The sequence below is a fragment of the Theobroma umbraticum genome, unplaced genomic scaffold (genome assembly GCF_002168275.2).
Source record: "Theobroma umbraticum cultivar Fairchild unplaced genomic scaffold, ASM216827v3 scaffold_44.0, whole genome shotgun sequence".
Lineage (NCBI taxonomy): Eukaryota > Viridiplantae > Streptophyta > Magnoliopsida > Malvales > Malvaceae > Theobroma > Theobroma umbraticum.
Genome location: NW_018397255.1, coordinates 8,745,023 through 8,759,681, shown reverse-complemented (window position 1 = coordinate 8,759,681; position 14,659 = coordinate 8,745,023). Strand labels below are relative to the sequence as shown.

Genomic DNA, 14,659 nt, shown 5'->3' with positions numbered 1-14,659 from the left:
AAAATAATGATATTGACCACAATAAAATGGTGATATTGACTAATCAGAATTCAATGCCCAAGAATCTTGTATCCATTTGATGTCCAAAAGGTAACAGTTTAATATCTTGTTTAGAGAAGGAAATTAAGCTGAAACTTAAAAATTCTCCTTTTTCCTTTTGAATTTATTTATCCAAATGTACCAAAGAACTACCCATGTCCATTAATGAAAAACACTTGGAAACTTGACGACTTTGAGCATTCCTAAAACTGTTAATTGGTTTATAGTATACATATAGAAAAGGCATTTCAGATTTTGTGCTAGTCCTGCCATAAACAACCATAAGCTGTCTCCTCCTCGAAGAAAGCTCTGCTGTACAACTGTGAGAAATCAATGTTACAATCTAACTCGCCCCTCCCAATCATTTCATCTACGTACCATGCCATTGTTTCATCGACGGACGGCGAATTAGGTGCCATCATCTCAGCCCAACAGTACTCCCCTTTGACTTCTTCATCAGTTCGTTCCAAACTATCATGCTGTAATTTATCGTCATCTGAATTACCATTCAACTCCATTTCTAGGGCATGAACTACCTGCTTTACCCTATCGTTTTCCAACACCCCGCCCTCTGACTCATCCTCTAGTAGTTCCCTGAGAAGTGCTGCATCAGTTTCTGTAACTTCTACTTCTTCCATGTCAGTAACTTCCAATATTTCAGATGAAGCTGAGCCCATTTTGATGATGAGAAGAAATAGATTTCGCTAAAGAAGAAAAGAAGTGTTGGTGAGGTGGATGGGCATGCAGAAGCGTTGGGACTTAAATAATGGGGTGAGGAAAGGCTGATAGATAGGCTTTTGAGGTAGCAAATTCTAATTTTTTTTCTCCAATTTTAGTTGATTATATAACTTGAAAATTATCAACATCATAATTGACAATTACATACACCTAAAATTGCCTAAAATAGTACAAAACACGTGTAGGGGCCATGGAAGTTCAGGTAAGGATTTATTTTATAAAAATTCGAAAAAGGAGGACTAGGGACAGATATTTGTCTGGATCAAGAGTCAATCCGAGCCGTTGGAATGTGATATTCAAGGGGTTTTACGTACGAAATTTTCATGTTCATTGTGTACTTGGACGGTTGCGATTGAATGATATGAACAGATGCCCCACTTTATCGTTTTTGGTTTTTGGAAATGGATTAGATACTTAGCTACTTAGCCAGTGTGAGACGGCATCCTTTGTTGGTTCACGATTGATAAAACAAAGAATGGACCACATCTATTGCCTACAAAAGCAATAAAGTGAAGCTTCTGGTACCCCACTTTTTGGCCTTTCCCATGTGAACCCACAGAAATTGAGATCCTGACACTTTCTTTTCTATATATTTATCCTGATTTTTAACTCAAGGTTTGGATTAAATGTTTAGGCTACAGTCACGGTATTTTCTTTTTTAATGAAACAAAAGAGTATGGCACCCTCAAAAGGGGTATCATAACTATATATATAAAAAAGGTGAATTTTAAGGTAACAAGAAGGGCGGATTTACCCTAGTCGTTGCCATATAAAAGAGGGTGAAGAAAATCCATTATTCTTATACCTTATATTCAAAATTCAAGGGTATGGATGACCGATTCACTGGTATATTAATTGATTTTCATATTACAATTATAAGCTTACAAGCACTTGATTTTAACATGTCTACATATACCCCAAGTCTTTTGTGCTTGAAAATCAAAACTAAGAGGCAATCACAGAGGTTGAAATTAAATTGAAAACCAAAACTTGAACAAGTAGGTTAAAGGAGACATTCCATCAAAACTTTTAGCTACAGCATGTATATAATATAAGAGTTTCTACATAAGATTTTCTTAACGAACTATATCTTAAATTGTTTGAGACAATTCAATATCTTAACTGAATTAAAATTTATATATTGAAAAGGAGATAATGAAATTTATGGAAGGAAAAAAATAGATATAAATAACCTTGGCCCAATAGTTTACTAGTACCCGTACAAATATGCAAGTTCGGAATAAATTGATGTGCTGACTTAGGTGCAAATTAAATGCAATCTAACAATTCGGTTAAGGTGGATGATATGGAAAGATAAATAAACCTAACTCTATAACCTTTTGCAACAAAAATAATGTGATTCATGTCATGTCAACTACAAATCCCAAAACAAATTGGTGTGTGAGACATAGTCAATTTAATTAATACATAATTAGCTTAATCTAAGCAATGACGAATTCATAAATTTTTATGAAAAGAGATTAAATGATCATTATAACAATAATAATATTATGTATATCAAGTTTATAATATAATAATAAAAAAATTAAAAATTGAGAGGCAACTGCTGTTTTTACCCACCTTGACTTTGCCCCTGTATCTACCTCTAATATGCATGGCACAAAACTAAACATATAATGACTTATTTCTAATAATTAAATTCTTTAAAATGTGTTTTTTAATTTTATGGTGCACCGTTATATATATCCAGTGGCGGATTTAGGATTTTATATGATAGTGGCTAAAAAGCATTCATACAAGGTCACGAATCGGGTCAATGATTTGATTCAGTGTAAAAAATTAATTATTTTTAAATAAATTAAATTACAATATAAAATTTTATTAACAATTTAAATATAAATTCTTAAATTTATCGATATAAATAGACATAAAGTAAAAAAAAAAATTAATCGTAAGCTGTGCTCGATGTGTTTTCATACTTTCAAATTCATTTATAACTAAATCTGTATTAATAGTTTTAACAATCACTTTATACGTATTTAATTTGAAAAAGTAAGGTAAGATTATTGAAAATTTTAAAATATTTTAATCACATTCATTTTTAGTTTTTCATGTTGAATATGGCATAGTGCATAAGTACTTAAATTGAATCAACAGATTGCAAAAAAAATTAAAGTAAAAAACTATACTTTCTAGGTAGTTCAGCAATCAATCTTTTACTCCATAGGACCATAATATATTATGTACAATAATACAAATATTCTAGTAAAGTTACATAAAAAAATTGAATGGTTTTTAGAAATAATACATATTGCATAAGTACTCAAATTGAATTAACTGATTGTAAAAGAAATCAAAGTAAAAAATTATACTTTTAGGCAATTATATTCTTTAGGAAATTAAGTCACGCTTCTTTGACTTTATAAGGAAGAAAAGGAAAAGATAAATAAGTCTAAAATTTGGGCAAAGAAAGAAGGAACAAAATTTGAGCAAAAAAAGAAAAGAAAAATAATTCCAAGAAAAATAATTTAATTCCAAAATTTAGAAAAAAATAGTTCTAAAATTTGATATAGGGATTGACAGACCTCCAAAATTTAACTTAGATGATTTACCATTATGCCAAACCAATTCATTTAAATCGAATATGAATGATAAACTTATATAATTGCAATTTTATATTTATAAAAACAAAACTAATTAAAAACTAGCCACCCCTCTACCTCCGCCAATATATATATATACATATAATAGTAGTAATATCTTAACTTGTGTCATTAAAAGATTCATAACAGTGCTTTATATAGACCGGGCAGCATTATGCAGCACTTAAGGAGTAGTATGGGATACTACAAGCAATGCTACTTAGTTTCGTCAGATACAAGGCATTGATGCAACACCAGTTGACTTACAATAGTTATTTCATATAGTTAGAGAGTACACAAACTTTTGAGAGGCTTTTAGAGACCATTTTTTTGGATTTACAGAATTGGGATTTGAACCCAATTTTCTTGAGTAGAGAAATACGTATTTTTTATTAAATTAAATGTTTGAATATAAGAGCTTATTTGATTTTTTTTTAGTTGAAAAGTTATTATGAAGTTATTATAAAAAATAATGACTTTTGAAATTAAGATAAAATTGTTTAATAAATTTACTTTTATAAGGTTTTTTATAGATAAGCTATTTGATAAAACAACTTATATAAACTCTAATTTTAATTAAAATGATCATAAATGGTATGTCATAAATAACTTTTTATTAATCATGAATTCCTTTGTTTACAATGAAAAAAAGTTAATTTTATTTTTTTATCTATTTAAAATAAAATTTTGAAAATATAATCAATTTGTAGAGAGAGGGAAAGGAGAGGGAGATCGATTCAGAGAGAAGAGATATTTTTTGAAATGCTAATGTTGGGATTATTTTTAATAGATGAGCATATTTTTGAAACAAAAAGAAAAATTTTTCTACAAAAATAGCATGTTTTTAAAAGAAAAAAGAAAAGAAAAGCCCTCTCTATAGTTTTTTCTGAAGCTCTTCATTTTTAAATTTTGTTCTTTAAAAAAAGTTAATTTTTTTAAGAGTTTTTCAAAATCTTATTTATCCCGATTTCTATTTTTAAGAGATAGATAAATTAAAAAAAAGTTAAACCAAACACACATTAAGTGTGGTGATTTTTAATTATGCTTAAACATGAAAGTGAATTATATTACAAAAGTTTTCTATATGTATTGATATTATAGAAAATATTAATGCTTCTTAATTATGGTTGAGGTAATGCTAGTTTTGCATTTAGTGATGATAAAAATTAACTTGATTCAAGTCCATTCAAACTAACTAAAATTAAGTTAATGATTTAATTGTAAAGTAAGGCAAAACTTGGGTAAAGGGAAAGAAAAAGGGAAATATCTAAAGTTAGCTTCAGTAAGCGTAGAAAAAGATAAGTCCAAGAAATTTTTTTAATTAAATTAGAAATCAAAGACTCATGAGCGTAAATTTTATTTTATATTTAAAACTTAACTTACAAATCAAACAAAATTTGATTTATTTTAAGTTCAGCTCGTTATGAATTTCGATTACTAATTTGAATTATTTTAAATCTAAATATTAATTTTTAAAATAAAATTAATTTAAATCCAAATTAATTTTAAACTTGATTGTTCAAGTTCAATCATTTTGAATTTAAATTAATTTAAATTTTAAATCATTTTAAATTCGAATTATTAATTTTTCCTAATAAGTTGAGTTCAAATGAAATTTTCGAGTTGGAACCAACTTTTTGACTCTAACTTGTAATTAAAATATATCGATAATCAATGCTATACAAAGAAGAAAATTAAACAATGGTACTACCATATAATTACTAGAAAAAAAAAACAAGAAATTAACTTGCAAGTCAATTAAAAACATGAAGGAATGATCAGCTTAAACACAACCAATCAAAATAAAAATTCGAAACGATCTATAACTCAGAAGAAATTGAACTTGAGTTTCAACAATTCCAAATTTTAAACAACTCGAAAATCAATATAATCCAATATCATACGACTTGCACTTCTATTAATAAGTATATCTGTAATAGGAAAAAAAACGTAAAAAAATTTAGAGCAATTAAAAAACTTAATGGGGTACCAAAAGAAAGAGAAATGAAGCTACTCAATCGGTAGCGTTAATTATACTGGATAACAAACTTAATTACGTGACCTGTTTTATTCGGCCAGAATTAGGTAACTGTTAAGGCCATTAATTCGGAAACGATGGGACAGTTGGGACTCCGGCCTTTATGACTCTTTTTCCTTTCTTTAGGGGAAAGATCCAAAAGCCCAACTGCCTTATGACCCCTTTCATTATTTTGATTTTTATTTTTTGGAAGAATTTTACGTCACATTTATAAATGTTATGGTTATCAACCAAAGATTTAATATGTTATAGACATTTTTCCGATCATATAGCTTGCGAACCCGATAAATAAAAACGTAAGATATCATTCAGATTTTCTTATTAGCATAAACTTTTCTATTTTTTAAATAATAATAATAACTTATTAAAAGATACGATCTTTTCCTATTTCCCTATTAACATAACTTATTAAAAAATAATAGCATAAATTTCTTTCTTTAGATAATCAAATAAAAAAGGTATAAAATTGTTAAGAATATAATATTGGTGTAAATGGAGTTTAGATGCAATTTAAGAAACTGATAAAATTGACTTGAAAACGAGTCTTTCAATAAACGTTGTCTTTAAAATTTATTTCATTCCTCTCACTCGATATGTAAAAAGGGAATCATACGAATAACTTTAAAGATACAATGAATACAATATCTAATTTCGTCTTTGTACTTTATGAAATTAGACTGTTAGATACACCCAGGCGGTTTGTAAAGTTGTTCGACTTTAAAGTTTACTTTCTGCAACAAGTAGATTATAAAAAATTTAGACTCCTTTAATTGATAATGGGAACTCAATTGTTTATATTTGTTTTCAAAACATAACACTTTTATTGTTTTTGATTTTTCTAGTTTTGTCTTTTCTGTCTTTTGGCGTGTCAAAATAGTTGGCAGCAAAATCTTTATATAGACTTGCAAGTGTATCTTTTTAAGAATACAACTTTTTCATTAAGATACCTTTTTATCTTAAAGATATTTTTACATTTTGCAAGATATATTTCTTGGATAAATGTACTATTTAATAAACCATTCATACCATAAGTTATAACTTTTGAGTTACAATATGAGAAAATAACATTTCATATCTAAACTTTTCATTTGTTGTGTTTTTTAATTGTCTCGTAACTTTTAGATTTAAAGGTATTTTTCTAATATGTCACTTTACCAAGAGACATAATTATTTATATGAAAAACTTACTTACAATTTAATAGTCTTGTTGTGTCACTCTTTGTGACATAACATTTGAGTTAAGATAACTTTTCATTATGTAATATAACTTGTTATTTTGACAATACACCAACACATAACACAAGAGGCGTGGGAAAAATAATATTTTGCGTTTTATGACAATGCAATGCAGACTACTAATCTGTAAACAATAAAACATGTTTCAACAATAGATTTTTCCTAATATTTTTGACAGAAATTCCACAAATATTAATACTTCAAAAATTAAATTAAAACATATCTTGTTTTTAAATTGTAAATATCATTTTTGACAAAATTTTTGTTGATAATAATATTTTAAAAATTGAATTTTAGAAAATAAAAAATTAATGAAATGTTTACCTTGTTTAATAAAGGAAAGATTCACAAAAATTATGTAAATATTTATATGCTTAACTATTCAACAAGTTTTATCAAATTATTAGTTATGTGATTTTCAATTTAGTTTTTTTAAAATATTTTTTTATGAAAAACAGTTGACAATGGAATTAATCTATTGGAGAAACTATACCTAAATCTTATCTTAACTTTAATTTCGCAGTGAATAAAAAGTAGTCATTGAATAATTCAAAGACTCGGGGAGAAATTATAATATTTTAATGGATGACTAAACGCAAACGCAAGGCACTGGATTTGTTGGGTGATCAGTACTCTGTTTTAGTAGGGCTGCTCGTACTTGCACATGTTTCGCGCCGGTCTACTTTCCATGTACATGTACTTGGTTTTCTAGTTCAGCATTTAACACAAACCCCTTCCTTCAAAGTAATTTATTTTTCGCGTTTATTACGAGTAACATCGGCTGCAGAGTGCTGAAAGTACTAGTTTGAATTCAAAGTTTATATATACGCCACTTAGGCCACTATGAATTGTTTAATATATATATATATATATATATGTATTTGTACGATTGTTTCTCCTAAATAGGATTTTACGTTTCATAATTTGAGGTATTGAACACTCTTTCAATCTTATAAATTTCACTTTTTACATCTCAAGATTTGAAATCAAGAATTTTTTTACGTTAAAATATCAAGTTTTAATTAATTAGAGGTTATATGAATACTTTTGTGATAAAAGATAAAATTGTACAAATCGTACACATTGTAATATAGTAAGAACAAGATAAGGAGGCTCAATAAGTTCAAAAGCTTAAAGTGAAATATTCAATAAGGCTTTTTTTTATTGAAATTAAAAAAAATTATTAAATTTTTATTCTTCTAGATTTTTGAGATGCAAAATTTTTATATTTTTTAAATGACTAATACAAAATAAAAAATAAAAATTTTTAATTCCAATAAATCAACTATCACATAAAATAAAGATAATATAACAATATAATATAAATTCTAAATTAAAATAAAAAAATTTATAAATATTAGAACAATAGTACCTAATTGTTGAATGCTTAATTACAAACTGTAAATGAGGCTCATGGCTTTATGAAGATAATAACATAGCAGACTTCTTGTATATTTTTTGAAAGAAAATTGAAGTTAAAAGAAGAAAGAACAAATAAGAAAAGAAGAATTCAAAAGTAGGTATTATTTATTGAAAAAGAAATAATTAGTTTTATATATATGAAAAAAAATAGTTGTTAGAAATCATTAAATATGTTGATTGGAAATAAGAGACATAAGTGAGAAAAAAATAGTTATTGAAGATGATTAAATACATATAACCGTTAGTTGATTGGAAATAATATAGTATTTTAGAAATTAAAAAGTGACAAAAAATTAAGATTTATTAGACACGTAATTAAGGAAGTGAAAAAACAAGTAATTTTATTAATTATTTTTTAATTTTTATATATTTTTAATATAATAAATTATATTATAAAATTATAAAACCTCCTTAAATTGGAGGCCTAAAGCCCTTGCTTGGGTGGCTTCACTCAGCAAGTTCAATTTATGTTAAAAAAGAAAAAGAGTTCTATTTATGTTTTGTTATTTTTTTTAAACAATGGTAAATTCTAATTCACCTCTTGTGGTTTCAATTTTTTTTACACGGTATCTTGTACTTTTTTTTTCCCGAATTAACACCACATGTGTAACTTTTTCTCCAATTAATACTTGGTAAATAACTTCTGTTCTCACAAAAAGATAAAATTGTTAACTATATTTGAAAAAATAATCAAAATATCCTCAATTCAAAATTGACCTACTTGTTCATATTTAAGAGAAGTTTTGTAGTTTTATTAGGTAAAATTAATAACCTAACTCCTTGGGGGAACAAAAGTTATTCAAAAGGTATAATGCTTAGAATTTCATCTTAACTCAAAGGGTCATCTTACTTTCATATGTCTAAAAAAAATGTAATTAAATGTTTTTGAACTCCTCAATCCTCATTGTGTTGGTGGCTAAGGCAAGAATTGATTTTTGTTCTTAGAAGTACAATGCTGTAGCTTCCGTACAACCATGGTAGTATTCCATAGAAGAGATTTACGAGGTCCTGTTAATGTAGTGAGAAGTATCCATTCCTGTTTCCTAGCTTAATTTGTGCCATAAGTTAACAGACGAAAAACTCATCACGCATATGAATGACGGTGATGAATTCCCATACAAGTATTCAGCCTATCGAAAACCATGTTGTTATTTTACGTACACCAAGGGTTGTCGAGAAATTAAGTTGCCATGTGCAAGGAGGAGCATTCTGAAAGTGCGCCATAGACTTCAACGCATGCAATTATATCATCTTGTAAATGATAAACAATGGAACATATATTAGAATAGTTCCAACACAGCACATAAAAACCTTAATTTCTTCTTTCAATTTATATAATTGGTTACGCGCTTTCTCTCTTTATTTCTGTTTCCCCTGAGTATAGTTAATGAAGACTAGTGTGAATTAAGCTAGCTACCACCCAACTTTGTCATATATAAGTTCCCATCAAGCTGGACTCTTTTACTATCTCTATGCTTTTGCTTTATCTTTAGTCTTTTTAGGATACATTCCTGTTTAGCTACATGCTAACTGGGATTTCGAACGGGGCATGGCACACATGAACATTCCCTGGATCTTCTTCGTTCAAATCTTGGCTCTGGCTTCTAACTCCGAAGCTAAAGTTTCTGCTATTATATCCTTTGGAGATTCATTTGTGGATTCAGGTAACAACAATTACATTCCAACAATTGCCAAGTGCAATTTCGAGCCTTATGGCCGTGATTTTCCTGGAGGCAGGCCCACCGGACGCTTCTGCAATGGCCGCCTTCCTCCTGACTTCATCTCCGAGGGCTTTGGGCTAAAACCTATTATTCCTGCCTACTTGGATCCTACCTTAAACATCTCAGACTTTGCCTCTGGAGTTTGCTTTGCTTCTGCTGCAACTGGCTACGACAATGCTACGGCAGATGTAATGGTAAGCTCTCAGTCAAAGTGGTTGTAAATAAATAATACTGCACTGAGCATATTCCTCATCATAGTTATTTAACTTAACCTAGTTAAGTATCTAAGCTATTCAGGATAGTTTGATCTCATCCTGTACCATATAATTGTTGCTGGTCTTCTGGTTTTTTCTTTCTTTTGTCTTTCCTCATTCATCACAGAAATTGCTATTTAAGTCAAGAACATAACTCTGCCATTTAAGGCATTAAATTCTTAGGACTGTTTGACGGTATCCATTTACCTGTCCTTTCTGTGAAATTGAGTGGTATTGATTATACCATGGCAGAAAGTGATTCCTCTGTGGAAGGAAGTGGAGTACTACAAGGAGTACCAAAAGAAGTTGCGAGCCTATCTTGGCGATAAGAAGGCGAACGGGATAATTTCCGAGGCCTTATATCTAATAAGCATAGGAACGAATGATTTCCTTGAAAACTATTATGCCCTTCCACAGAGACCGTCCCAATTCACCGTACAAGAATATGAGGATTTCCTCATTGGCATTGCTGAAAATTTCGTTAGACAAATTTACGGTCTAGGAGCTCGAAAGATGTCCCTCACAGGACTGCCACCAATTGGCTGTTTGCCAGTGCAGAGAGCCACAAATTTTGAGGACCCTCTTAACTGCGTGGAGGAACGCAACAAAGTTGCTTTGGAGTTTAATGGCAAGTTGAAAGTGTTGGTGGCAAAGTTGAATAAGGAACTTCCTGGGTTGAAAGTGTTCTTCGCGGATGCTTATGACCTACTTTTGCAGCTTATCAAAAATCCTTCTACGTATGGTAAGTTTTTACTATCATTGTCCTACTCGTTCGCCAATAGTTATCTTAAAATATTTTTGGCATAATAATCTAGAAAATATTTTAATCTATTTAAAAAATTTTAAATAAGTACTTGTATTATATTCAATCAAGTTTTTATATTTTTATTTTCAATCAAATAAATTTTTATATTTTTATTTTGAATCAATTATATAATTTTAGATGATTAATGGTTAATTTAATCAAAATATCATTTGTTATTTTTTATTATGTATTACTGACATGGCATGTTAATATATTATAATAGATGATGACATGGCATGATTATGTGTCATGTGATATTTTTACTATTCACATACGTATACAATGACAAATAAAAATTTTATTAGTGACAATTAATCAACTATTAATTATAAAAACTTATTTGAAGAAATAAAAGTACAAAAACTTAATTGTATGCAATATACCTGTATTTTTTTTTGAAAAAAAAATAAAAATATTATTTTTAATATGTTTAAATATACTCAAATCTGTCTGAACTGAACTCTCTTCAACTCTAGACATTTGTTATAACTAGATGTTGAAGAGGTCCAAAACACCTCTATCAAGATTGCCGAGTTCATTTAAGCTATGAGCAGAGCAAATTTATTATACAAGCAATTAGGTAGTAGTATTTAGGGTTTAGCGATTAACACTTTTCCGGTGAACAAAAGTTGTTGTGCACCATCATTAATTGAGCTTGCAGACAGCAGACCAATTTAAGGGCATGCTACTGAACTTTCATCCGATGATGAGTGGGCGCAGAGCAATTTATAATCTGATTGGTTATTGAAAAATTAAGGAGAACCAACTGGCTGCTGATTCATAATCCTCTTGCATTAAAAAAAATAATGCATGTCCCAAATAAACTAAATGATATATAAAGTTATTATCTTATACATTAACCGCAAAGCTTTGAATAATTGATGATAAACATATATGGTTTGTTGTTTGATTGTCAGGATTTGAGATTGCAGAAGAAGGGTGTTGTGGCACAGGGCTGTTCGAGACGAGTATTCTGTGCAATCGGCATCATCCACTCACGTGCAAAGATGCAAATAAGTATGTATTTTGGGATTCCATCCACCCCTCACAGCGAACTAATAAAATTACCTCAGATAATTTACTACGGGCCCTCAAACCACTGTTTCTTTGATTTCTCAAACAAATCGAGTCTCTATTTGATGATTGGATGCAGGAGATGATCGACTCTACAAGGAGAAACGAGGAACAATTTCCATTGAATTGAACAAAATAGAAATGCCACAAGGCTTTTTAAGGCAGCAAGAATACAACATTTGTACATTTTCTCTGAATTACGTGAAAAATTATTTCATTGGACGGGCATTATATTGCAATAAATTTGAAACGAATTGTGTATGAAAAAACGTGGAGTAAATTTTTTTGGGTGGTCATTGAACGTTCCTGTTTTATTTTTTATTTTGCATAAAATTACCATTTTTAACCTACCCAACAAAATAAAGGAATAATGGGTGTTAATGAATAGAAAAATCAGATGAAAGAGCCTTCAACTAGATTTAGAATCTTATTCAACTCATGGTTTAGTACATTGCACAAAGGAGAAGTAGTAAAGGTGTTGTTTGTTTAATTAAGCTGCAACACATTCAGTGGTTTTTTTGGGCTCCAGTGACTTCTCATATTCCTCAACAGATTTGAAAAGCTCCGAAAAGTTACCTTTGCCAAACCCTCCACATCTGCCTTTTTGGTACATCTTTCCCGTATCATCCTCGATCATGCAGCCAATTCTCTGAATTATCTCTATAAATGTAGTGGGCCTGCCCAAAAGTACAACTAGTAAAGTTAATCGATACAACTACATGCTCCCTAGGTACATGTTTAACAAAATAAAATCCAAGCGAAGTAAGTAAAATTGTTAGCCATGCAGGTACCTATCTCCAAACGGCTTTGTGAAAATCTGGAGCAGAGTACCCTGATCATCTCTGTCAACCAAAACACCCAATTCTTCACACTCCTTGATCTGCACGTTGCTTAGCACATCACCGGCTCTCTTCTTTAAATTCTTGTAATATGTTGGTGGTGGTGGCGGCATAAACTCGAAGCCTCCAACCCCACTTCTCTTCTTCATCTCTCTTAAGGTTTTGAATATATCCTCACTCACCAATGCAAGATGCTGCACCTCTTCCCCGTCGTTATGCTCCAAAAACGTCTGTATCTGGCTCCTTCTCTTCGTCCCAAACACCGGCTCGCAAATCACCAACAGCACCATCTCATTATTGCTTCCAAGCACCAAAGAGTTTAGCCCACTCTCAAGAGTTCCCACATCTTCTGTAGTAAACTCTGCAAACTCATGAAACCCAGTAACCTCTTTCAAATAAGACACAGCTGGTCCAAGTTCTGGTACGCTTCCGACCAAATGGTCAAGCCGACAGATCCCATAGTCCAAAGGATAAGACAAAGTATCTTCTATTTTTTCGAACCTAGGCAAGAACCAGTTACAAGTTTCATCATCGTTAGGACTCTCATGATCAAATTTCTTAAAACTAATGTACCTCAAAACAACGTCACCGAAGAGAAAGACTTCAGCAAGAACAGCCTGGTTGTCGAGGACTGTTGGAGGGGATGAAGGCTTAGCGCCATGGGAGACGCTAATGGAGAATGCAGTCTCAGCGTCTTCAACCTCCACAGAAATGGCTCGTGCGGCGAGGCCATGGGAGGCGACAAAGGCACGGCAGATGGCGTGATCAAAGGTAGGAATGGAGGCAGTGGCAGCAGGAGAAAGGTTTTCAGCTTGAGCAATGGATGGGGAATAAGGTGCAGTAAAGAGAAAGTTGCACTCTCCAGAGCGTATGAGATAGGAAGCGTGAGCCATGTTTCCAGTGGAAAGGTCGGACTTGGCAGCCAATTGCATGCCAAGTGCCCATGAGAACCGGCGAGCAACATTTGTGGCATCGCTGCACCAAAACTCCACATGATGAAATCGCTTGACTTTGAAGCGGTCAGACATGGGGTTGGTGCGCACAAACTTGGAGGATCCTACAGAGTTGGAGCCACTGCTCTCGATTTCTTTGCCCATTCTTGTCCACTTCCAGTTGATAGAGTAGATTGGAAATGGCATTGAAGAATGGACAAGTTTTGAAAAAACTTGGGGCATTCATTTGGATTTTTATAGTGATTTATTAATTATTTCGTCACTTGATTCTTAATTATAATTAATATTACTTATTCTTTACTCCAAATGTTTGATTCAAATTCTTTCTTCCCAAATAAGAAAAAAAAAAAAGGAAATTAACTGGATTGGCATTTCAACCATGCAAGGATTGCCGACATGTCCCATTGTTACATTGCAGTCCATCATTCCCTTGACATGCCGGTTTTACAAGACAATAAATACATAGATTAGTTTCTTTATCTACATTAATTCAATTTAATTTATTCAAATTCCTAATGTAAATGGAAATTAAACTCAATCAATAAAATTTCAAACCTTCCTTTTCTTAATCGTCCTTGATTTTTTCTTTTCAAATTAGAATATGGTGCATTAATATATTAGGTTTGGTCATTATTATTTAATTGGTTTTATTCCTATGTTTATGTCCATTATTGCCCCAATTTACTTTATTCCTAATAAAATCAAAATTTCCTCAATTATATTCCAGCAATCAATTGTTTTTTTTTTTTCCTTTTCTGTTGCTTCCTTGTTTGGACAGAGAACCTGTCCATTAGTAAAGAGTAGCAGCTTTCTACTCATGTCGGTTCATTGATTTGCCATTCTCCCTATTTCTTAATACCCCCTTACACTTTTTTTTATTCATAGAATAATCATTTTGAGAAATTGAAATAAATATAGTTAATCCATAAGTTAAGGA

The 14,659-nt window shown here is 30.7% G+C and overlaps 2 protein-coding genes across 3 annotated transcripts; one reads left to right on the top strand and one right to left on the bottom strand.

Moving 5' to 3' along the window:
- Positions 1-9,333: 9,333 nt before the first annotated feature.
- On the top strand, positions 9,334-12,152 carry LOC110409122 (GDSL esterase/lipase At2g42990-like). The gene is made up of 3 exons (XM_021418367.2): positions 9,334-9,991; positions 10,304-10,793; positions 11,774-12,152. Exons 1-3 carry the CDS (start codon positions 9,626-9,628, stop codon positions 11,965-11,967), a joined length of 1,050 nt encoding a protein of 349 aa, XP_021274042.1. The 5' UTR covers positions 9,334-9,625; the 3' UTR covers positions 11,968-12,152.
- A 196-nt stretch (positions 12,153-12,348) lies between these two features.
- On the bottom strand, positions 12,349-13,907 carry LOC110409604 (4-hydroxyphenylpyruvate dioxygenase-like). Of its 2 annotated transcripts, XM_021419006.1 has the most exons (3): positions 13,343-13,907; positions 12,722-13,270; positions 12,349-12,607 (listed from the first exon to the last, which is right to left on the bottom strand). In XM_021419006.1, exons 1-3 carry the CDS (start codon positions 13,864-13,866, stop codon positions 12,421-12,423), a joined length of 1,260 nt encoding a protein of 419 aa, XP_021274681.1. In that variant the 5' UTR covers positions 13,867-13,907; the 3' UTR covers positions 12,349-12,420. The 2 variants fall into 2 exon arrangements, with proteins under 2 accessions (XP_021274681.1, XP_021274680.1); XM_021419005.1 differs by having other exon boundaries at positions 12,722-13,907.
- Between the last annotated feature and the right edge of the window lie 752 nt (positions 13,908-14,659).

Excerpts from the sequence above, each read along its gene's own strand:
- LOC110409122 (XM_021418367.2), top strand. The coding sequence starts at position 9,626 with ATGGCACACATGAACATTCCCTGGATCTTCTTCGTTCAAATCTTGGCT. Across the intron at positions 9,992-10,303 it reads ATGCTACGGCAGATGTAATG|AAAGTGATTCCTCTGTGGAA; the intron begins GTAAGCTCTCAG and ends ATACCATGGCAG. Across the intron at positions 10,794-11,773 it reads CAAAAATCCTTCTACGTATG|GATTTGAGATTGCAGAAGAA; the intron begins GTAAGTTTTTAC and ends TTTGATTGTCAG.
- LOC110409604 (XM_021419005.1), bottom strand. The coding sequence starts at position 13,866 with ATGGGCAAAGAAATCGAGAGCAGTGGCTCCAACTCTGTAGGATCCTCC. Across the intron at positions 12,608-12,721 it reads ACAAAGCCGTTTGGAGATAG|GCCCACTACATTTATAGAGA; the intron begins GTACCTGCATGG and ends ACTTTTGGGCAG.